Genomic DNA, 24,455 nt, shown 5'->3' with positions numbered 1-24,455 from the left:
AAAGCTGCTGCACACAGTAGCTTGCCAGCTGGCATTTTTCCCAGCATCGGTTGAGCGGACCATGAAAATGTTTTATGTAACTTTTCACACGTGGCATGTATTCTGAGGTTACTGCCTTGTGTTAGACGAGTCACATTCACCAATGGCTTCCCACATACTTCCCCTTCTACTGAATGTACACATTTCAGCATCTTTATAATCTCCATCAAGCTGCTGTTGAATACTATGTATTTGGCCTCTTTTATTATGCTGTCATCCTGCATCACTGTTGTTTCCGACTGAACAGTTGTGGACATATCAGCCAAACTGGACATACTATAGTTGATATCTTTGTCTAGTTTGTGGGTCAATAGCATTGATGCTTCAGTCTCTGCCATTTCAACATCTGTTACTTTACCATGGATAGAAGAAAACATCAATGTCGACTGCTTTTTGGGTGGCATTTTTTTGGCGGGTGTTGATTGTGTCAAGTGCTCTGCGAGTAATGTAAAACTATCTTCTATACATTCAGTTTCATCTTCGTCTGGTGGAGCTGTTGCATTGTAGCAATGGTCCAAAAACACTTTGCTGTATTCGCCGGTCTCATTAAATTCATTTTCTGGCCATTGGACAAAGGCATCTCGAGTCTCAACACGCCACACCTCAATTAATAGTTCCTCCATGGTAAAAACAGTTTGGCTAGCAGCATCTCTCATTTGTGTCGCTGTCTGTGTCTGCATAGTCCATACTCCATCAGGCAACTACAGGACAGATAGGCAAAAGGATGTTCAGTGTAAATCCAACATACAGTATTGTATATTACATAAATAAAACATATAATGAAGGCCTCAGCACAAAACAATTGCTAACAATATAAACTGTTTATAACTAATCTTAGTTTTCTTTTCTTTGAAACCTTCTTTACTGTGACATCACCATCAGCAAGCTGGTGCACCAACTCGGATCCGCATGCCTCCCGTTCAATATACGGACCTTGTGTACATCCGTAGAAAAGTGTATCCATTTAAATAAGTCATTTGCATTACACCAAAAATTAGACCGACTTGCATTAGTAAGGATGAAAATATTGTAAATTGAACACACACTTTTAGAAAGACGACAAAGGTACATATAAATAGCCAACCACAAATCAAACATTGTGTAAAAGAATTACACGATATCTAAATATGATCATATTATCTCATTCGATGGAACTGTCAGTACCCATACTACTGGCTCCGGATCAACCACAAGGGATGTTGTAATTGTTGTGGATGCTTCAGCATCTCCCTGAAACACAGTACTTGCATTAGTAAGGATGTAAATATTGGAAATTGAACACACACTTTTAGAAAGACGACAAAGGTACATATAAATAGCAAACCACAAATCAACCATTGTGTAAAAGAATTACACGATATCTTAATATGATCATATTATCTCATTTGATGGAACTGTCAGTACCCATACCACTGGCTCCAGATCAACCACAAGGGAGTTTGTAATTGTTGTGGACGCTTCAGCATCTCCCTGAAACACAGTACATGCATTAGTAAGGATGAAAATATTGGAAATTGAACACACACTTTTAGAAAGACGACAAAGGTACATATAAATAGCAAACCACAAATCAACCATTGTGTAAAAGAATTACACGATACGTACATATGATTACATTATCTCTAATTCCATGCATAAAACAAGTCTGGAACAGAATAGCTAAGTAAGATTACCTGATACGCACTCGAAGTGGTTGATGACTCCAGGCAAGACATGGATGTAGAATCTTGTTGCTTAATATTCGCTGGATTGTCATGGCGTTGTAAAGGGAAAGTATTATTTGATTTAGAAATGCTAATATTAAAAGTTGGCATGTAAGGAGACTGAATACCCGAAAATTATGCTTATGCAAATGCCTAATATAGCATAGTTGTCTGTGCCCATAAATCAAAAACAAGGACTGATGTTTAGCAAAATGGTAATTATTTAAAAAGCTATACAATCTTATAAATATCAAAAGTATTATAAGTGACATTTACACCTAAAATACCAACAAATCAATTTAGTTACCTGCACACTACCGCTAGGCCTAAAGCTAAATCCGGAAGTGTGACTCACCTGTGGCGGCATGTGAACGAATAAAGTCGGAATAGCGTTTGGGAGCACTTTTGGAGTCGTTCCCAGTCGATTCTTCTTTGTGTACAAGGATGTGTCGTACATATTCGGAGTAAAGTGCCGGATGCAGATGCGATATCGATCACCCCTCTTGTCCTCCAAGACTTTTTTTACTCTACTTTTAAGCTCTTCAGGTGGATATCCGCAATATCTGACCCATTCTCTTATTCGATTTACAGTCTTAGGGAATACACGCATTGTAGTGCTTTCAGATTTGGCATGGGTCTTTGAAGGGCAACCGAAAATCGAACATGCAGGCATTGCTGTAAAACAGTTAGATTCAACAAGCAGAGTACTTAGTGGCAAGAGAACAGGGAGATGTTCACAGGTGGCACACTGACGAATTGACTTGAAGCGGTCACAAAAGTTCACAGATAGCACGACGACGAGCAGATTAGCATCGGTCACCAGGGTTCTCAGGTAGCACGTTCGTGAGTTGACTTGCAGTGCTCGAAGAAGTTCTCATGATAAATATCAAGTGGTTTATAAAGAATTTCAAAAAAGAGGTGTGTTTGTGAATGAATGAAGTGTATATGTCGTGGTATTATGTGTATTGCAGGGGTGCGGCCTGCTTCAGGGGGAGCCTGCCTAGAGACACAGGGTCTGAGGAGGCCATGTGAACAATGACCCCTGCGCGAAATATAGCTTTGAAGTGTACATGGTCTTTGGCACCTTGGCCGTTCACGCCCCTGACAGCACCCCTTGGCAGCGCACATCCACTGGTGTGAACTGCCTTTGATAGTGGAGGGGGATGGATGGACCGGCGGTGTGCAGACAAGGCACCGGAACTCTGCTGAATGGAGGCACACTTATGTGTATTGCAGGGGCTCGGCCTGCTTCAAGGGGAGCCTGCCTGGAGACACGGGGTCTGAGGAGGCCATGTGAACAATGACCCCTCTGCGAAAGATAGCTTTGATGTGTACATGGTCTTTGGCACCTTGGCCGTTCGCGCCCCTGACAGCTCCCCTTGGCAGCGCACATCCACTGGTGCGAAATGCCTTTGATAGTGGAGGGGGGGATGGATGGGCCGGGGGCATGCAGACAAGGCACCGGAACTCTGTTGAATGGAGACACACTTGATTCACTTAAAAACTGAAACCATTGATAAAAAATATGTTGTGTTTCATTTTGTTTCTTATTTTGATGGCACAAAACTACACATTGTAAAGGTCTGGTTGCAGCTCAGCGAGGGACAATACCCTGTACTGACCGCTGTCACTGGGGAAAGTTTCTCTAATGGCACCAACGACACAGGCAGGTATTACTCGTCGAACATGGTGTCCAAGCCTCCCATGAAGCCACCATGTAAAAGAACGATAGGCCACCAGCCGGTACCACCTGTGAAAGAGAAAGATGCAAAATGTTTTTAAATGAGCAAGATAAGTGTAATAACCCTTATTTGTTAATGACAATTCTTGTATCCAATGGCATTTTTGCCAGAACAAATGCTAACTAGACACTGCACAATATTGAACAACTTTTATACGACTATTACTAGTGAATTGCACTACTACATTGATATGACATTGGTATATTGAAGTTACGAGAATGTAGTACACAACCATGAAATAGTGGCATAACTGACATCACAACCACAGTATACTTAATCGTTACTTGAATTACCTGCGTGAAGTTCGTGCATAAGCACCATCAAAATCCTCAACACTGACCGTGTAAGGCAGGCTGCCCTGAAGTCTGGCAGCTCGGTAACGCATTGCGGCCATGTCTCCTCTTCCGATATGTAGGACAAGTATCCAGAGTTTTCTCGGCAGCAGCAGTTCTCCTCCTCGGTTGGCATTAGCGCACACCGATTGCAGGTACACCAGGTGGAAACACCGTCCATGCGACTGGGCCCAGGCTCTTCATCTGTTGAATCGTCCTCCCAACTGTTGTCCGAAGCCCCATCGTTTCTACATCTTTATCTTTCCAGTAATTCCTCCTCGGGATACTCGGGGTCGTACTGGTAGGGCATTATTGTTGCCATTGTGTGGTAAACAAACGAAAATAATTTATAGCTATGGTACTGGTATCTGTTCACACGGGCTATAAACTACGAAGGTAGCAGACCAGAGCACAGAAACGAGTCACAGAATACTCAAAGAAATACAGTGAGAGGAATGGAAAAGAAAATCTGCTGTTGTGTTTTGTGAAACGGTCTGTTTATACTTATCGAGGAAAGAGGCTTCCTGCCATTTCCATGGCGACACATCATTAGCTGAAGCCCAGAGAATGTTGACACGGGACGTGCTTTGGCGTTGTGAAATGGGCGGTACGCGTCTAGTGATGTCAGGCTCGGGGGCTATGATTTAGTGTCGCAAAGGCAGGTCACCCAGGGCGATGCGGCAAGTGATAAGATTATCACAAAATGGCTGCGCCCTGCTGCCTGATTTTGCTTGTGTTCAAGAGACGAAAACTCGGGTAAGGTGCATAGGAAATGTTTGTACAATCGATCGACTTATGGTTAAAAACACATGGCCGAACCATAGGGACAATAATATTTCTGACACCATTCCTTTAACTGCCAGGCTATTATGCAAGTCTATACAAATAGGTATAACCATCAATTGACAATTACCAGCCCTCTTAGCATTTCTGGTGTAAAAAAAAACAAAAAACACCTAACCATAGACACAACCATAGACACAACAATCCCTTCCGCTGCAAAGCGATTACTTAAAAAGATATAACTCTATACAAAGACATTTATAAATCTATTTTATTTTATTTTCTTATTGCTGTAAACTCATCAATGTCTTTATAAATATATCTGTACAACCACCATTACAAAAGATAATTCACCATTTTTAAAAACATGATGTATATATAAAAAATTCCACATCAACTAATAACCATAAATATCAAAAACATTCATCTCATACCCTTTCATATCCATTCAAACCAATATCATTCATACTTGTGCAAAACGAAATACATTCTACCATTTGTTCTAAAATGGAAGACCAACCAGTCGATCTCGACTATTGGATGCTAACTGGTATTTCTAGTCATGCATCAACTCTGTTCTGAAAATGGTGTATATTGTATCCAATTATTTTCAATATATTCAATTACCACATTCTTTTGTTATTTTTTATATATTCGCCCAAGTAATGGTATTATGCAAGTCTATGCAAAAAGGCTCTTCCTTGGCACTTATGCTGCTGCGTCCATTGAATTGAATTGAGGGAAAGATGCAGACGGTCAACGTCCCCTAACACTCTCTCGTCTCTATCCCTCGCTGCAAGGGCTCAAGTGAAAGTACATAGCTCTCAACTCAGACGATTTGGGCGGGCGTAACCCGCGTTGGAAAAAGTGAAACCACCCGCCAAGCATCGAACCCGGCAACCCGCCCATATAATTCTACGGGCTTGCGCACGCTCATATCAAAATGCTTGCGCTTACCCTCCCTGGTGCCTTACGGTTGGGAGGTATGCAAGTAACGGCCGTTGCAAAACCCGGATTCCTGAGAGCAGATGTGACTGTCAAAACTGGCGTTTCGGTTTAGACCCTCACCAAGTCCTGACGTTTCCCGTCTATACTTCGCAATAGTATTAGTAGTGTTCCCTTTATAAATAATAAATACGGGCTTCAAAACATTACCAGCATTATTTGACATAAAAAAATACTTCACGTCTGTGGCCTCACTGGAGCAAAGCTGCAAGTGAGTAGTGTCTCGCATGTCGAGCGTGCGCAGTAGGTTAAATGTCGGGGTGTCTCTATTCTTGACGTTCGGGACAAAGGGAGAGAGCTGATCTTTAGGGTGTAATCCCCCATCCGAACCTGTTGCTCATTACAGCGCAGACACTGGTCACCTGGACATTACCAATCTGCAGAGAAATGTCACGTCAGCCTTCGGATAAGGTGAGGCTTGTCATGCCGTGGGGATGCAGGCTTTCTGTGGGGTTTCGCTGGACGCTGCCTTAAAACGGAGTGTGATGGCATGATTAACCTGTTGCTTTTTCTTAAACCAAAACAAAACAATAAACAAAGTGTGGGACAACACACAAAGGCCCTGTCAAGTTACTAACCAATAGCACTGGAAACTGCAGAGCAAGGTGGCCAGGAATTCACATAGTTCCCTTAACGCACAAAGATTATTAGACACAGTTTATCATATATTTGTTGGGTGAAGAGAGAGAGATGCTGGGAATGTGTTACACTTCAGTGAAGAAGTGACGAAAACGAATGTTTTTTTCACGGGGATGAGAGCACATAAAACATGAGTCATGTTTTAAGAACAATCTGATGGTTTTACAGATGTACATTTTATGACCACGCATATTTAAAATAATTAAAATGATGGTTTAGGTGTGCAGTTAGTGCTAAATGTTAAAACAATGCTATTGTTTATTTTACTGTCAAACTAGCCTCATTACAAGTTTGGTGGTGCAGAAGAAAACGGTTGGTAATTCCATTAGAAAAAGAAAAGAGGGGATGGCTGAACGGTTTAGAATTGATCTTATTCTCTTGGCAACCCTCCAGACCTTGGCTCTTCGCCTAAAGACCATATGCAAATAAGGCTTTGTCCCACCCCAGCAAGTCCCTTTGAGGACAACACAAATGCCTAGCAGACAGATTAATTTGCAAAATGAGCATTCAGATATTCTTGTTATTTATACGTTTCGATGCTTTGGCGTTTTAGACAATCTTCTTGAGACAATGACCGTAAGTGAGAAAAGAGAAGCGGGCCCTAGTTTGTGAACACTCCTGCGCTAAGCTGTAACTTCTTGGTACTGTCTTAATTATATATGCAAGGTCACAGGTTGGTGGAGGTGAAGCCCACACCTCTTGGTAAGGTTGGAGAGACAGTCCTGGCTACTGTGCATTGGTATGTTTGGAAAGGATGGATTTCCACACTGAGTGCGGTCGGTACAGTGTACGTTTATTTTAGTGTAGACTCATAGTCTTAGTGGTGGTCAGCCGACACGTGTTTCGATATCGAGGGACTTTATCACGTCTAAGGTCTGAAATGTGGCGTGGGGGTGTGTGACCCTGGCTGGGGTCCCCTTTTGAGGTTGTACTGGTCCTGTATGGTCCCAGTCTTGGGTCCTGGATGGGCCTGTGGCTGTGTATACAGTCCCGGTGGAGCGGTTGCTATCCAGATAGACCTGCACTAAAATAAACTTACATTGTACCAACCGCACTCAGCGTGGAAATCCTTCCTTTACAAACATACCAATGCAAGTTAGCCAGTACTGTCTCTCCAATGACCATATGTGGGTTAAGAACAAAAACATTATATAATAACCATTTTACAGCACCGATCTACTATCAAGGGAAATACACAAGCAAAAAGAATTGAACTGTACTACCTTGGTGGCCCTTGCAGTTACTCAGGTCATGTGTTCCTCACCAAACAGCAAAGCAGGTGAGTTAAGGAAAGCCCAATTTCTTACCCAAAATGCTTTATATTTTAAGTTCCCCTAAACATGCTTGTAATTTCATTGTTTACTCTTCTTAGCATGAGAGGTTTGCATGTTGCCACCCGATGCGTTGCTGGTGTTTTGGGGACTGAGGGAGACATAGCACAAGGTCTTTTGGTTGTAGCCCCAGATTGAAGCTCAGGTGCTACAACCAAAAGGCTAGCCAGCCCAGAGTCCCGACAGTCGTGACATTGGTGTAGCCCCAGATCTTTTCCAGACCTAGCAACACCCCTGGTTGCTACACTAGTCCAGGTTGTGAATGTCAAATGCAGGTGTGAATAATGTGGTGGATTGTGAGTGGCATGGGCAGTGCTGAGTGTTGTAGCCCCACATCTGCAGTACACACCATCCATGGTAGGAGGGCCAGGACTGAGAGATTTGGTAAAGTAACAAGGGGGGTCCTGGGAGTCCCTCTGCCAGACATTAGTCCTGGTTACGAGAGACTTACCCAGATTATTTAGCTCACTCTCTTTCACAGAGGAGAAATATCCAAAACATATGAGTCTTTGTCCTGCCCTGGGGCAGTCCAGCACCGAAATGCTAGGCAATTCTCCACTGAACAAGAGTACCAACAGCAAGCCAGACACGTGTTTCTGTCTGGTTGTACCTCATCAGTAAGGTGGAGCTGTGCCTCTCTAAGAATTGTGAGCAAGGGGTCCACTTCTGGATTCCCCATGTAACTTAGGGTGAGACCCAAAGTTACTTAAATTATGCAAATTAACAAGGGGGGTGTCCTGGTAGTCCCTCTGCTAGACATTAGTGGTGGTTACGAGAGATTTACCCAGATTCTTTAGCTCACTATTGAAAGTGAGCGTCCCCCAATAAGGCATTTAGAACTCCCCAGTGAAATTCAATAATGGACACACCCCAAATGGGAATGAGACCGAGACCAAGTGCGGGTGAAGTAAAAAGGTAAATGTTTATTTAAACCAATATAGGGCAAGCAGAGAACTCTGCAAACTCTGAGAGCTCTCTGTCGGACAATAGAAAGACATTCATATTTATTACAAAATAACGTCATCAGTGAGGTAAGTTGTAGGGGGCACATAGTCGTGGGGATTGGGTGGTGAAGACTAGATACTAAGTATTGTACGAGGGCGGTGCTCCATGATTGGCAGAGATACACGTGGTGCCAGTGCGGGGTGCTCGAGTCAGCTGGGCTCATCTGGGTGGAGCGCCGGGTCAGAGGAAGTCCGAGCTGTTACAATTTATGCTACATAACAGTTGCCCTTCTGGCCACACATACTTTGACCCTCATCTATCGAAGTCAACACATGAGAGACATACTCTTAAACGTTGGACCAGAACAATAAAAGTGAGAACACATGGGTCCAAGTGGCAAAATTACTCATAAGATTATGTTGTCACATTTGTCAATCATTCTGTTAGATCTCCTAAGACAATTATTTATTGTTTGTTTGTGTGAGAAGAATATATTCCCTCACAGGGGGACAGGGTTGAGCTGGGGCGGTACACTTCAGGAGGGGCATGCACTCTTACTTTAAAAAGCATTATGATTAAGATGAGGGGCTTACTGCCCATATTTCATTAACCAGTGTCTGGGGGTCCCAGGTAGATTTATGGTAGCATCGTGAGTTACGGGGGCTGAGGGGAGGGTGCATGCTTGGTGCAGGCTCAACGAAAGTGGTGAGAGGTTATAGTTGTAGCATCACATCATTCACAGGGCTGAGGCTTCGAATCCTGGCCTGGCCAGAGGGGGAGGGTAGGTCGGGGTTGTGCACGCAGTGGCATCTCGAGGGGTGAGGGGAGAAATGGCCCAGTAGCATGTTGGGCTGTACATTTGCTACGTTGTGAGGGGCACACATAGAACTTACATTCAAAATGAGGTAGACATAAGTTAGTGTGTGCATTGGTACAGTGAAAAGTCTGCAACTTTCTGCTAATAATATGACGTGTGTAACTCAATGCTCAGAGGGTAAACAAATGCTACAAAAGACACTCTATTATACAGCTGGCACCCATTTCATTAAAACCATACATATTGCAATACTTAATTGAATACATTTGAAATCATACATTTTTAGGACATTATCATGTATATATGGATATCATACATTACTTTGTGTATTGTGCAGCAACAGTAATCCTTGATTAGTAATGAAAGTCTTGATCATACACTTCATGGTTTTGTGTGTGATCTGGGAAGGGTGAGGGCCATCTTATTTCAATATATACTATCAATCTCATGGACTCGAAGCAAATTTATCGTCCCTTCAGATGGCTTAGCTGCATGGGTGAAACAGGCTGGCACACAGGCTTAGCATACATGTCTGGCACTTGAAACGGGAAACAGGGTTGGGGGTTATCCACAGCATATGTCATGAAGGTGGGGTCTGCGAGAGGACAGGATAAGTTTTATGGAGGTAGTTTGTTTTTCTCAGACCCCAGCTTCAGCCCGATCATCTGCAGGTCAATGATGGACTGGTGAAGGTGAAAGATACAGTGTTTGTAATGTAGCTTGTTCGCGCCTAGTCTCCCGTGAGAACAGGCCTGCAGCAGAGGTGCCAAGGAGAGGAGGGTGAGGGAAGGGCCGGGCTCGCTGTGTGCGGTCAGGAGGGGAGAGCTGCAGGCCTGCAGACTGGTTGTGCCAGTGAGGCCTAAATTATCATGTTCAAAATGGAGTCTGAGTGTATCACAAAATGGAGCCTGGTACCATCCTAACAGATGAGCATTGCAGCCACATGTGTGGGCCCGCAGTCATCCTGCATCCCTAGCCACCGGCGCACGGGAGGCTGCTGGACGAGTCATAGTGTGAATGCCTGGAGAGAATGGACGGTAGGGGGGGCCATAAAGACCTTTCCTTGCATAGATTCCCCCCTTTCGTTACTTAAGTAACGAATATTGCAGTTCACCCAACCTCCTCCATTCCTCCTCATCAGCTACCGCTTCGTCCCAGGCCGGTGTTCCCTTTCGTGGCATCCAAACCCTACACACTCCCCTGAAGCTCTGCCCCACTCTAGCATATTCATCAGGAGTGCAGGTCATATATATACACCCCACATATCCCTCCAAGTCCACCCACACCTCCTTATTTGGGCCCCGGATCCTCACCTGTTTATACTTGTGCTTCTTGTGTCATCTGTGCCACTCCTCTAGTGGTACCCATTGTCAACATCATCATTCCACCATTAGGGACTGCGTTTGTGCAGCACCGAAGACCTAGCTGGTACACACAAAAAATCAGGAGCAAAAAGACGATGATGGGTACCAATAGTTTGACCATCATCCTGAGCTAGGAAGGTACCCATGAAAAATTGTCATCAAACCACGAGCTTGGCTACACCCCTCCTTCTGCCTTCATCCATTCACCAAGGTTGTGCATGGCTGTGATAACATGGGACAGGGTCCCATTGTCCGTGTCTGCAGAAGGTACGAAAGTACAACATGTGCTCCCGATTTTTCGGCAAACACCTCCATCCATAGCGTTAACACGTCTAGGACATACCTGTTCTGCATTGCCATTAGCCGTAGGGCCCTTAGCTCCACCTTGATCACGTTGAATCCTTCTTCTGTGTCGTTGGCCAGTTGGATCAGCTCCCAGCGTGTAAATTGGAGCCATTTTGCGTTGGCTTGTGCCTGGATACTTGGGACGAGGGAGGCGAAAAAAAATCCGTGGAATTGAACAACCAGAACCTGTCTGGGATTTGTGCCAAGAGCTCTGCGGATGCCTTAGATATGTAATTGGATAACCTTCTTTTTCTGGATACTGGGCTTTTGCTGTTCTCTGCGGATAAGTCATACACTGGGGCTTCCTCAGTTGATTGTGGAGTCTCTGGTTCTTGGACAGCCGGCAGCCCCCTCCCCTCTTGAATATGACTCTCCGGGACCACCATCAGCACGGAATGCAGCGCTGCCAGAGAACACTTACCCCTCCATGACTTTGGGAGGTGCAAGTATGCCTGCTTACCGCAAACCCAGTACGTATCCATCAATGCAGCCGTCCCCTTCTTCCTGTCTGGGATGATGAGCGTTTTGTCACAGTTCTTATTTGTGCCATATTTATTTTTCCTTCGCAGAGAAAGCACAGTTTGTAGGTAATTTCTTTCTGTAGTTTGAAGGGCTTTTCCAGGGCTGTGACCCAAGTGAGCTTTGTGATGTGTTGGGCCATATCGGAGCTCATGTTTTCTGGATCCACTGCAACTTTTCGACTGCCAACCCTCATAGTGCCTCTGCTTTGCATGTAATTTGCGCATTTTTCCATTTATTGTCTGAATACAATGTTCCTTTAATCACTAAGAATGGCTCCTTCAGGCACACCACCCCTTTGGTTCTTGAATAGCAAGTTTTTTCGTTCTGTAACATTTTAAAAGAGATGGTGTGTGCCTGGAAGGTGTTCTTTATTCTGCATAATGTGAGATGAAGGAGACACTGGGCATCTGCTACAGGTGATTCTTGTGGCAGGAGCACTTTGGGGTACCCGAGGCGTGGGGGATAAGAAAGCACATGTAACAGCTCTCGTTAGTTGTTTGCTTTGCAGTGGAACTCATGTCAGCATACCATTTGTTGGACTGGTGTGGGTGTTGTGGATCTTCTACTGTGTCAAGCCCTAAACCAGAATACTCATCATATTTCCTCCTCCGAGCCTCCCTTCTTCGTCTTTTATTACCTTTAGGATCTACTCTTTATTTCTCTACATTATGTTGCATCAAAGGTGTTCCCCCAGCTCCCCCCTTTTCCAATTCATTGTATAGGGCAAGAAACCTCTCGGTTGTCTCTGCATCTTCTTGCTTTACACTTGTGGGGGATGGATTATATATAGAAGTTTCAAACAGTGGTGTTACAGTAGTGGTGGTGTCACAATATAACCAAGGTAATTCAGAAGAATTTGGGTCGTTCAACTCATAAATGTTATATTCAGAGGCATTGTACGGGGCAGAAGGGCGTGGTGATACCTGTTCATCACTTGTACTATTTGTATGCCGTGTGCACTGTGGTGTGTACCATGTCCCCATATCAGTTTAAAACATCCCATATGAGGTGGGTCCCTTGTGCTATCCATTCCCTCCCCCCTCATTTATATCAGTTGATATAAATGCTACTGCCCAATATATTACTAGTCCAAACATCATTGAGAAGAATATCACAGCACACACAAACAGACCACATTCATAACTGTATCTACGCAAGTCAAAGTTACTATTTCCATTTCAATCTATTCTAATGTTGTTTAAATTGGGCCCCCCCCCGTTACCATGGTTTCTCCTACATAATGAGACATAAAAGTGTATTAAGCAACTCATATACATAACATTTTTTTCTTATTTTCATTTTTGTACGTTTCATTTTCTTGTCATAATAATTTTTTGATTCAATTATCGTTAGCATATTATAACTTAGAGCTGTGAGACCGAAAAAGAGAGAGAAAGAGAGAGAGAGACAATAATATTTCTTTGTTCCATTAACGTTGTTATATACATCATTATATTTCTTCATTTAATGCTTCTTCTTTCTGTCACGTTTGTACCTCTGAATCTACACCTTTCTCCTATTAAGTGTGTGTTTCTTTTTATGCCATTCCCGTTTCTGTTTCCTGCGTTACACTCTCATAAGCTTTTTGTACATCTGTCAATTGTATCCAATATCTCAGCCCCTTCACCTTTACGGCAGTGGGTGTGCAATACACCACTTCATATGGGCCATGAAATCTTGGAGAGTTCCACCGAAGTATGAAACTTCTCACATACACCATCTCCCCTGGCATTAGCTGACCCGTTGGACTGTCTGCCGCTGGTGTTATTGTGGCACCTGCTGCTTCTTGTGTGAACGGGGGTGCTATCTATCTGTTAATCATACAGGCCACTTTTGTGAGCTTAGTCAAGTATTCATTGAATTCTTCCCCTAGTACTGTCGCACTTCTGTGAGCATCCGAATGTCTGCGTAGTGGGGAGTGGGCTGTATGCATGCGTCTTCCTGTCACAATTTCATGGGGAGACAAATGGACAAATGGTGGTCTTTGCAGGGTTGATTTCACAGTTCAAACAAGGCCAGGGGTAAGCAGTACACTTCTTTAGCGTAAAACACAATTTCGACAACCTCCTTTTCAGGAGGACGTTTCTTTTCTCAACCACGCCATTCTATTGCGGATGATAAATAGTGCACCGTTTATGTGTTATTCCCAGCACTGCTGTTACTTCTTTGAACAGATCATTGACAAAATGTGTCCCATTATCTGAGCATATTAAGTCGCACATTCCCCAGCGCGGAAACACTTCCTGCACTAGGAACTTTGCAGCGCACTTTGCATCCGGGTGGGTGCACGGCCCTGCCTCCACCCACCTTGAAAACGGGCAAACCACCACTATCATGTAGCGTGACCCATTTAATCTTTCTCCCATGTCGGCGTAATCAATATGCAGCTCTCTAAATGGGTCGGTTGGTTTGGGCAGTGTTCCTCGCAGTGTTCTGAGTGTCATCCCTGAATTATATATCTGACATGTTGTACATTCCATGGCCATTTTTGATATTTGCTCCTGCAGCCCTGGCGCAAACCAATTGTCTTGTATCTCTGCGGCAATGTGTTGTTTGGCATTATGAGCTCGAAAGTGAAGCTGTTGGAATGCTATTTCTAGTAGCTTATGGGGCATCACTACTTTACCTGTATTGTTTTGACGCCAAAGGAGGTCTGTGGATGACTGGCTACACCATCTTTTTTTCCCACAACTCCTCCTCAACTGTCGCCCCTTCTTGCAATTCTAATATCTGGGAAATGGGCATTGAATTATACCCATCAGGGCGATCCTTTTCCACGTGTTTCTGTAATATGTACTCACCTGCTTTTCCCTTGGCTAAATATGATGCTTCTTTTGCGGCAGCGTCCGATGTCGCGTTTCCTAAAGAGATGATGTCATTGTTGTTTGTATGGGCCTGGCATTTCACTATGGCCACAACTCTAGGTTCCTTTAGTGACTCTATCAACTCTTTTAGTAACTCAGCATGCTGCACTGGGGATCCGTCTGCTCTGTGGAATCCTCTTCTCCCCCATCTAGGCAATCCCCCATGTACTGATGTGGTCATGTATGCAGAGTCAGTATAGATTGTTAGTGCTCATCCCTTTGCAGCATGTAGTGCTTCGATGAGTGCTACTAACTCTGCTGCTTGTGCTGAGTAGTGGGCAGGTAGCCTTTGTTGGACAAGTACTTCAAATTCAACTTCCTCTAATCGCACAACAGCCACCCCCACACATTTCTCTCCTGTCTCTGAATTTATTGATGCTGACCCATCTATAAAATATATTTCTCCTTCAGATAAGGCATTTTTCGCTTGCTGTGGGTGTGTCTCCATCTTCTCCTCTGTATGTAGCACATCATGTGTTTGCATGTCTTCCACTGTGCATGCTTCTGTGATGAATGTTGCAAGGTTAACTGTTTTACATCTCACTATGTGTATGTTGGCGCCGGATAGGATAATCTCGTAAGCTGTTGCTCTTTGTGTTGTCAGTGTGCTTTTTGATCTTTCTAATATTGCGAATAGTGAATGTTCCACAAACAGCGTCACAGAACATCCCATCACAGTTGTTGCACTTTTCTCTATTGCGAGCGCTGCAGCTGCAAGAGACTGCTCGCAAGCGAAGTGTCCTTGCATTACTGCGTCTAGCGTGTCACTGTAGTACGCTAGAGGCTTGTGACCCAAAGAGGTTTTTTGTGTTAGCACTGCTGTCATGAGTGTCCCATTACAATGTGAAAATAAGTAGAACTCGCTTTAACAATCTAGTTTTGCGAGTACTGGTGCTGTTGAGATCAGTTCTTTTAATGTGCTGAATGCATCATGCATTTCTGCTGTCCATTGTATTTCTGTGTTTCCCTCTGTGCTTCTTTAAGTCCCTGCAGTAATGGTTTTGTATATCCAAAATATTCTGAGATCCAGGCACGGCAGTAATTGCAGTAATTGCACATGCCGAGAAATTTCTGCATTTCTTTCACTGTCTTTGGCTCATTTACAGCACGTACTGCAGCCTCCCTGTCTGGTATGATTCTTTTACCATCCTTTGATATCAACTGACCCAGATACAACACTCGTTCCTGACAGTATTGTAATTTCTCCTTGTCCACCTTGTAACCTTTGTGGACCCGTAATGTCAAAAGTGTAATAGAGTCTTTCCTGCACTCATCTTCATCTTTCCCGCAAATCAGGCGATCATCCACATATTGAATGATCGTGCTTTTTGTGACGATATTGAATATACTTGGACTCTCACAATATCCCTGAGGTAGTTTACAATGCTCATATCTTTTCCCTCCCAGGGTGAAGGCTGTCAAATATTGTGACTCAGGGTCCAGTGGGACTGAGAAGAATGCGTTCTTCTAAGTCTACCACTGTAAAGTATGATGCATCTTTTGGTATACTACACAAAATTGTTGCAGGATTTGGGACCAAAGGAAATTCTTTTTGTATGATGTCATTAAGGGGGCGTAGATCCTGGATCATCCTCCATGCCCCATCCTTTGCTTTCTTGATGGGGTAGATGCAAGTATTACATGGTGAATTTGAGGGCACTATTATTCCTTGCACTAGCAGTGCATATATTGTTTCTTTTATCCCTTATTCTGCTTCTCAGGACAGGGGGTATTGTTTTACTTGGGGCAGCAACGCCCCTGGTTTGAGTTTTATTTGTACTGGTGTCAGCTCGCGCAGCAGACCCACATCATGTGGTCCTGTGGTCCACAGTTCGTGTGGCACCAGTTGCATATCATCATTGAAAAAGGAAGGTGGCGCCCCTAACACTGCCATTAACTGTACTGGCACCTGTTTCTATCATGATATCGCAGGGGATTGCAATCTCCATTACTATTTCCCCATCGCTGCGTGAATCAGTAAAAAGGTCCTCGTCCGACAAGTCTCGTAGTACAATGTTAGCATTAATGCACAATACTGTTCGCCACTGGCACCCATGTATGTCCATTCCTATAAGTGCTATTCTTTGCGTTGACACCTGTAGTGCATGCAAATCTAAGGACATCACTATTCCTGGCATTATTTCTGGCCGTGCTATAGGATGGAAAACAAACTCTGAGGGCACTCTCCATTCTTGGTACTTTAACTCAGGGACCACTCGTGCTAGCGTTTTTAGTCCCTGAATGATCTGTGGGTCAACTGGTATACAGCGTACCTCCGGTGCTGTGGCTCGTGTGTGTACTACCAACATCACTTACAATGAGCACATCCCCGGGGTCGAGCATACAATCCCTCTTTCAGTGAACGATATAGTCATATTGAGCTTGCTCAGGAGGTCCCTCCCCAGCAAGTTAATTGGTGATTCTTCATAGTACAGTAAAGGTGCTCGTACTATCTTCCCTCCTACTGTTACATCCAAAACTTCTGTGTAAGGAACTTCGACCACCGCCCCAGAGAACCCTTGTGTTTCCAATTTCCGATTAGATAACAGAAACCTGCCTTCTCGTAGGCATGATTTATCGGCTCCCGAATCTACCATAAAAATTAATTGTTTATTCCCTATCTCCGCCTCCACCAATGGTTCCTCAGCTGCATCGAGGGTTGTTGATAGTACTAGACACGCAAGTGCTCTCTGTGGGCTGTCCTATGCTGGATGCCTTGTCATTCCCCCATTGTCAAAGACATTCCCTGAGACCACTGCCACTCCGCCAAAGGGTGTGGGTGCACCATTTGCCGTTGTGACGAAAGAGCTACCTTCTACATGTGTCATGTGTTCGCAGTATTGTGGGTGTTGTTGAACATTACGCGGCGGTGCTCTGCGCTCATCTGTGTATCTCTGATCCTGCTGTTCTTCTCTCCCTACACCTCCCATTGGCAGCCCAAATGGGCTCCCTGGGTGGGGGTGGACATACTGCTGTTCATTTTGATAATTATTCATGGGTCTGCTTCTACACTCCCATGAAAAATATCCCCACCTTCCGCAATTCCAACAATTCCCTTGTCCTCCCGTTGGACCTGGAGCTCCGTACCCGCCATACCCTCTATACCCTGGACCATCCCCTCTTTGGCCTCTGTACCCACCTCTTCCTCCACGGGCGCTCCTCACTTGCCACTGTGGCCCTCCGTATTGTTCCTCACCCTTCCACTGCTCCTGTCCATTTCCTGCCCAAATGGCTGCCATTCTTGCTTGTATTACTGCTGACCCTTCCTCCTCCTCTCTGTCCCTGTCTGTGGGGAGCGCGGCTACAGCTGCTGTAACCTTCACTAGTTTCGTCTGAATTAATTTTGCCTTGTCTGTGCTATCTTCTTCTCCCTTTCTTTGATCCTTTTGCAATAGTGTACTATAATGCTTTGTATCTCGGGCCAGCCTTTGGCTTCAATCCCAGCTATTTTATCGAGCGCTTTCTGAACTTCCTTCGGGAGCCCTCTCTTTATTATAAAGTAGAACACGGAGGTTGACTGATCCCAGGCCGTGCCCGTTTCCGCTCTTAACATCTCCTGTACCCATAAAATGAAGGCCATTGCATCTCTCTCTCGTCATTCATTGTGCATTGCATTACTGACTGTAAGTCAGGTGTGTCTGGGAATGTGTCCCTCATTGCGTCCCAGATTCTTGCTCTTACTATGTTAAAGGAAGCACCATCATGTCGGTCACAATCTAATGTTATTCCTGGGAAGCCTGCTTTCGCCCAAACCCGATCAGCCCGATCACCCATTGTGGACACCAGCAAACTTTTAACGTCACCTACTGCCAAAGGAACCCCTGCAGTGTTTTTCTCAAATGCATATATCCATTTTCTCGTACATCCTGACAGCGGGGGCAGTCATTTCAACAAATTTGCCTTATCCATCTGTGCCCAGGGTATATCAGTTTGCCTCCCTCCTCCCCGATGTATCAGGGGCAGCTGCAACCTTCCTTTTGTTCCTTTCCCCATGCTCACCTTTGTCCCTCGTTTTTCCAACACGGCCCTCCTCCCCACTCTGTTTCTTAGCCTCTCATTCCATTCTTCTTCCATTGCCCTCCCCAGAGGTGTTTCATCTAGTCTCACCGGTTCTCCACCCACTGCAATCCCTATTCTACTTCCTTCTAACTCCCCTTCCTCTATATCACACCACAGTCTTCCGCTCCACGCGATGCCATGCCCTCTCCCATTGTTCTATTGTTTCTCCCTCAGGTGTGTGCTGCTCTAACTCTATTATCCTTGTTGGTTCAACGTTTATCCGAAATAATATCTCCCCCTTCTTCCACCCTTCTTCTATGGATCTGCCAGGTGTCCGTGATCTCTGTGTCTGATCAACCCTGGAACTACCTGATCCACTCTTTTCGCACATATCTCTTAGCCTTGATAATTCACTCCGGGCTAACGATAACCTCGAGTCTAAATCTTCTGTGAATTTTTCAATATCTCTTGCCGGGCTACGCACCTGTCCACTTGCTCTTGGGCACTCATATGGTGGGGGTGCTGTGGGTGGTGTGGTTGGGGAGGTGGGTTTTGACACATACACCGAATCACTGTATCCCTCACCTGGCACTGGTTTGTTTAAGAGGGAGTATATTTGTACAACCTCTACTGGCCCTTCCTTTTCTTCGCCCTCCTTTCCGTTACACTCTATTGCCAGGGGAGGTGCAATCTGTTCCTTTACTTGCTCTTTCCTTTTTATTGGAGGCACCTCTTCAAACAACCTCCATAAGTCTAATATCTCCCTTCTATTCTGTAATTGTTTTCCTTTATATTTTACAAATAGGCATGTGGCCACCATATCTAGTATGTTCTTATGAAATGATCCTCCTTGGGGCCATACCTGTGGTAGCCCTTCTCCTTTTAATTCCGTGATCCATTGATCATGGTATTTAGTTATTCTATCCACATAACCTGGTAGACTCTGGCAAATATGGGCCAGTGATGTTTCGGCACCCATGTTAAGTTCTCCCCCCCATTGTACCACTTGCTGGTGTGTGTGTGTTATGTAGTTACAATGCTAACTATACCAGTATTGTGTTGTTGATATACCACTTCTATACACCTACACCGAATCTTAAAGCGTGTCACACTTACAATGACCACTTATTCATAAGACATCACTACAGTTATTTTAGCCATTATCAAAATGCAATCATCACAAAAGACATAACTAATTCAGTACACAACATTGACCAATAGACAGTTCACATAACACATACCCTCCCTGTCTTCTCTCAATGTTCTTATTAATAAGGATCTCCCGTACCTCAGCACTTTACACCCCTTATCCCTTAGGTTGTCTTAATATCTTCCCGTAGATCAGAAAAGGAAAAGAATAAAGCGTTTCTAAATTGTACTCAGAGTCTTCCTTTTATGCGAGTCTCCCATTGATTTCTTCTATTTTCCACTTATTCCCAGTACTAGTCAAGATAGCACTATGCGGCGCCGCCTTCAACCCTCTTGCAGTTCTAGGTTCCCGTCTTCCCTTTTCACCTTGTAATCGCCTTAACTCATACTAATGGCCATTAGGGATGTAACGGTATTACGGTATACCGTTAAAGATACCGTGAACCAATTGATTGAACAATAATAACCGTCACATTGTTTATACCGGTATACCGCTCATACCGTTAAATGTGTTTTTCAATCTGATTTGCAAAGGCTGCAGTAAGAAAGTGATGCGCAGTCTTGGTCTTGAACTGTTGGATGTGCCGTCTGCCAAGTAGTTTCAGTTTGAGCAGTTTTTAATGCCATTCCATAAACCACACGTGCCAGACACAAAATCAATATGTTAGCAATAGGAAGAATAAAGTGCCAAGAAGGAAAAGGGTTTACTTTTTTAATTTACATTGTTTCTTAAAGCGCTCACACAGCCCGCGGGCATCGAGGCGCTGTTAAAGAAATTGTTTTTGTTTATTTAGTTGCGTAATTGTTTTTGTCTTAGTTGCGTATTTATAACGTGCTTAAACACCCAGAGGTTTCTAAGCGCGGACCCGGGGATCGAACCTGTGTTGCTTCGTGTCGTTTTGCTTCCAAGGCGCGCACATTGCCGCTGAGCTATCCTCCCGGGACTTTGGGTTGGCGGCTTTGGGGTTTATATATTTATAATGGATAATGTTTTCTAAACATATGACAATGGGTGATTTCCCTGGTTCTATCATTGAATTTACATATAATAAGTCACACTGCGAAATTTACTCATCTCTGTGGGTATTCCCTGCTGCCATACCAAAGGGTAACATGTCCGTGATTACTGAACACCTTTTGGCCCGGAAGTAAACTAAAGGCTGTAACGTAAAGAGAGTGCGTGTGCATGTGTGTCTGTATGCACACAAGTGTATACTACCATCAGACTCCATTGATCTGTGGCAAGCAGGTTATCAAGATGGCAACATGTTCTTCTTCACCAGTAGCCAGTGGGGGAGCTAAAAGCCTTTTGACCACTTAAGAAAGTCTATTCAGTTTGCTTTGCCAGTCGCAGCCGGGCTCCCCCCCTCCTCCTCTCCACACGTGTTTGTGTTTGGTGGAAGCAAGGGGTGGCATTTCAGTGGAAAGTATGTTGAAAAGCCCAATTCTGGCCCTGGGTGCCTGGTTTTGTTTGTGATGATGAATCTGACAATTTATGACCTTTTAGAAAATATTTGTTGAGATTAGTTAACTCCACCTGCTATACCGCGATAACCATGATATACAGTCATTTGGCAAGAAGGTTATTGTACCGTCATAAAACTAATACCGTGACACACCTAATGGCCATATGCAAAGAAAGAAAAAGAATAGAAAAAGTATCTATTATACCCCAAGAGCCCCCTTAACTTGGTCTGACCTCGTATACTACGTTCTACATCCAACTACTTTTAATGTGGCTCGCACTTGATACTCACGTGTCTGTCTTGATCTGAGACCCTCTGGACCCGGTCCGTCCAGGTGCTGCCCCACACTCAATGGCCGCCCCTGGCTCCCGCAAGCGGTACTATGGGTTTTGTGAAGTGGGACCCGTACCCTATCGCCCTACTGCGTGCGCACGTCTAAGCATACCAGTTGCCGTAGGTGGGCAGCTCTCTTGAGGGGGCGCGCCGTGGGTCTTCGCTGTGGCCGGGGACGTCTTGTGCCAAAAGGAACAAAAGGGCCAATCATGTCCTAGGGGTCACCACTTGAAAGTGAGCAATAATGGACACACCTCAAATGGGAATGAGACCAAGACCAAGTGCAGGTGAAGTAAAAAGGTAAACATTTATCTAAACAAGTATAGGGGAAGCAGAGAACTCTGCAAACGCCGAGAGTGCTCTGCTGGACAATAGATAGACATTCATATTTATTACAAAATAACGTCATCAGTGAGGTAAGCTGTAGGGGCCACATAATCGTGGGGACTGGGTGGCGAAGACTAGATACTAAGTATTGTACAAGGGCGGTGCTCCATGATTGGCACAGATCCATGTGGTGCCAGTGCGGGGTGTTCGGGCCAGCTGGGCTCATCAGGGTGGAGCGCTGGGTCCGAGGAAGTCCGAGCTGTTACAATTTATGCTACATAACTGTTGCCCTTGTGACCACACATACTTTGACCCTCCTCTATCTAAGTCAACACATGAGAGACACACTCTTAAAGATTTGACCAGAACAATAAAAGTGAGAACACGTGGGTCCAAGTGGCAAAGATACTCATAAGATTATGTTGTCACATTCGTCAATCATTCTGTTAGATCGCCTAAGGCAATTATTTATTGTTTGTTTGTGTGAGAAGAATATATTGCCACACAGGGGGTTAGGGGTGAGCTGGGGCGGTACACTTCATGAGGGGCATGCACTCTTACTTCAAAAAGCATTACGATTAAGATGAGGGGCTTACCGCCCATATTTCATTAACCAGAGTCTGGGGGTGCCAGACAGATTCATGGTAGCATCGTGAGTTACGGGGGCTGAGGGGAGGGTACATGCTTGGTGCAGGCTCAACGATAGGGGTGAGAGGTTATAGTGGTAGCATCACATCATTCACAGGGCTGAGGCTTCGAATCCTGGCCCGGCCAGAGGGTGGGGTAGGTGGGGGCTGTGCATGCAGTGGTAGCTGAGAGGGGTAAGGGGATTAACAGCCCAGTAGCATGTGGGGCTGTACATTTGCTACTTTGCTAGGGGCACACATAGAGCTTACATTCAAATGAGGTAGAAATAAGTTAGTGTGTGCATTGGTACAGTGAAAAGTCTGCAGCGTTCTGCTTATAATATGTTGTGCGTAACTCAATGCTCAGAGGGTAAACAAATGCTACAAGAGACACACTATTATACAGTCGGCACCCATTTCATTAAAACCATACATATTGCAATACTTAATTGAATACATTTGAAATCGTACATTTTTAGGACATCATCGTGTGTGTATGGATATCATATATTACTTTGTGTATTGTGCAGCAACAGTAATCCTTGATTAGTAATGAAAGGCTTGATCATAAACTTCATGGTTTCGTGTGCGATCTGGGAAGGGTGAGGGCCATCTTATTTCAATATGTGCAATCAATCTCATGGACTCGAAGCAAATTTATCATCCCTTCAGATGGCTTAGCTGCCTGGGTGAAACAGGGTGGCAGGGCAGGACAAAGACTGATATGTTTAGGATATTTCTTCTCTGTGAAAGATAGTGAGCTAAAGACTCTGGGTAAATCCCTCGTAACCAGGACTAATGTCTGGCAGAGGTACTCCCAGGACCCCCCTTGTCAATTTGCATATTTTGTCACGGCCACAAAGATTGCAGTACACTTGGGTATCATCACAAAGAATGGAATTGTAGATCTGATTTTTACAAAACGCGAGAAGAAGGGCTGAAAATATATGTTAAACAAAAGGAGAAATAGAGGGGACCAATGCAGAACTACACAGGAAACGCGGATTAGAGCCCCCAGTGCATATCCCAGAATATTGTCCTACGGTGCTTTCTGTCCCATGTTCGGAGCAAAATCCAGATTGCAGGATATTTAAAATCTCAAATTCCTCCAGGTAAGTCTAAGTTTTTTCTAAAACTTTGTCAATTCATGGCAATCTAGCAATATGTTGGTAGTTGTTAAAAATCCTGCAGTCAAAAGAATAAATGTCTCCTGGGGTTTTTCAACAAAGGCGTAACAAGGGCTCTTTTCAAAGCAACTGGGACAAACCCCTGGCTTAGTGAAAGATTTATCAACATTAACAACACAAGTGTCCAAAGAGCTGGCGTAGAGGCCAAGTGGGCAGCAGGTTGCTCTATGCTGATGATAATAGCAAAAAACATTGTGAGGGTCGATATACTAAACAGTCTTCGCAACATATTCTAGGGCTTGCATTATTACATGGCACATTCCAGTCCTGGAATATATGGAGAAGGTGATGGATAGAGATTTTAAAAAAAAATGTGTCACCTCTGATATTATCACTGTTCCACAAACCGGTGCGCACACCCAGGAACAGGCATCCTAAGGCATCCCCCCAAAATTTCGAAATAATCATTGTCAAGACTTTCTTTGGTCACAACCGGCATGAAAGGGGGAATCAATGGAATTTTGTGTCAATGGGCCTCCTAATCTACTTTAAAAAGACTGCCTACAAATGTGTGGTTTAACAGTGGCAACACCATCATATACTGAGCCCGAATGAAATGGATTCTATGAGCAATGCTATCTTGAATTGTTGGGCACTGTACTGGCAGCATGAAAGGAGAGCATGTTGTGCTCAAAGGCGTCATGATCTGCTTTAGACTTACGCAGCATGACACTGGGGCAGCACAGACACAGCCTGTTCCGACATACTTCTTGATTGTTCTTTAGACTCAGCCAGCATAAAGATTTTTCTGCAGAATGCTCCTGTGTAATGTTAATAACCTTGCATATATTGTAGTTTTTCATATGTTCCTCTGCATACCCCATTTGAAAGGGAGTGGCTTTTTACACATCTTTTCGAATGTTGTTCTGTAAGAAGTAATAATTTAAACTCTTCATATATACATTTTTCTAATTGTAGAAACTCCCCTCCCTTGGAT

The 24,455-nt window shown here is 44.3% G+C and overlaps 1 protein-coding gene across 4 annotated transcripts in view; it reads left to right on the top strand.

The window, feature by feature from the left end:
* LOC138582147 (zinc finger protein interacting with ribonucleoprotein K-like) overlaps window positions 1-24,455 on the top strand; it is a 205,258-nt gene that overhangs the window by 25,437 nt on the left and 155,366 nt on the right. The window contains exon 1 of one of the 4 annotated variants that reach the window (XM_069653173.1): window positions 5,867-6,015. The exons of the other annotated variants lie outside the window; for them this stretch is intronic. Within the exon in view, the coding sequence (XP_069509274.1) occupies window positions 5,992-6,015 (24 nt within the window). The 5' untranslated portion in view covers window positions 5,867-5,991. Of the gene's footprint in view, window positions 1-5,866; window positions 6,016-24,455 lie in introns of those variants that run through there. 4 annotated transcript variants of the gene reach the window in all.

The sequence above is a fragment of the Ambystoma mexicanum genome, chromosome 3q, assembly GCF_040938575.1.
Source record: "Ambystoma mexicanum isolate Mex_15411 chromosome 3q, UKY_AmexF1_1, whole genome shotgun sequence".
Lineage (NCBI taxonomy): Eukaryota > Metazoa > Chordata > Amphibia > Caudata > Ambystomatidae > Ambystoma > Ambystoma mexicanum.
The sequence above is the reverse complement of the archived record's forward strand: the minus strand, read 5'-3'. Positions and strand labels throughout refer to the sequence as shown.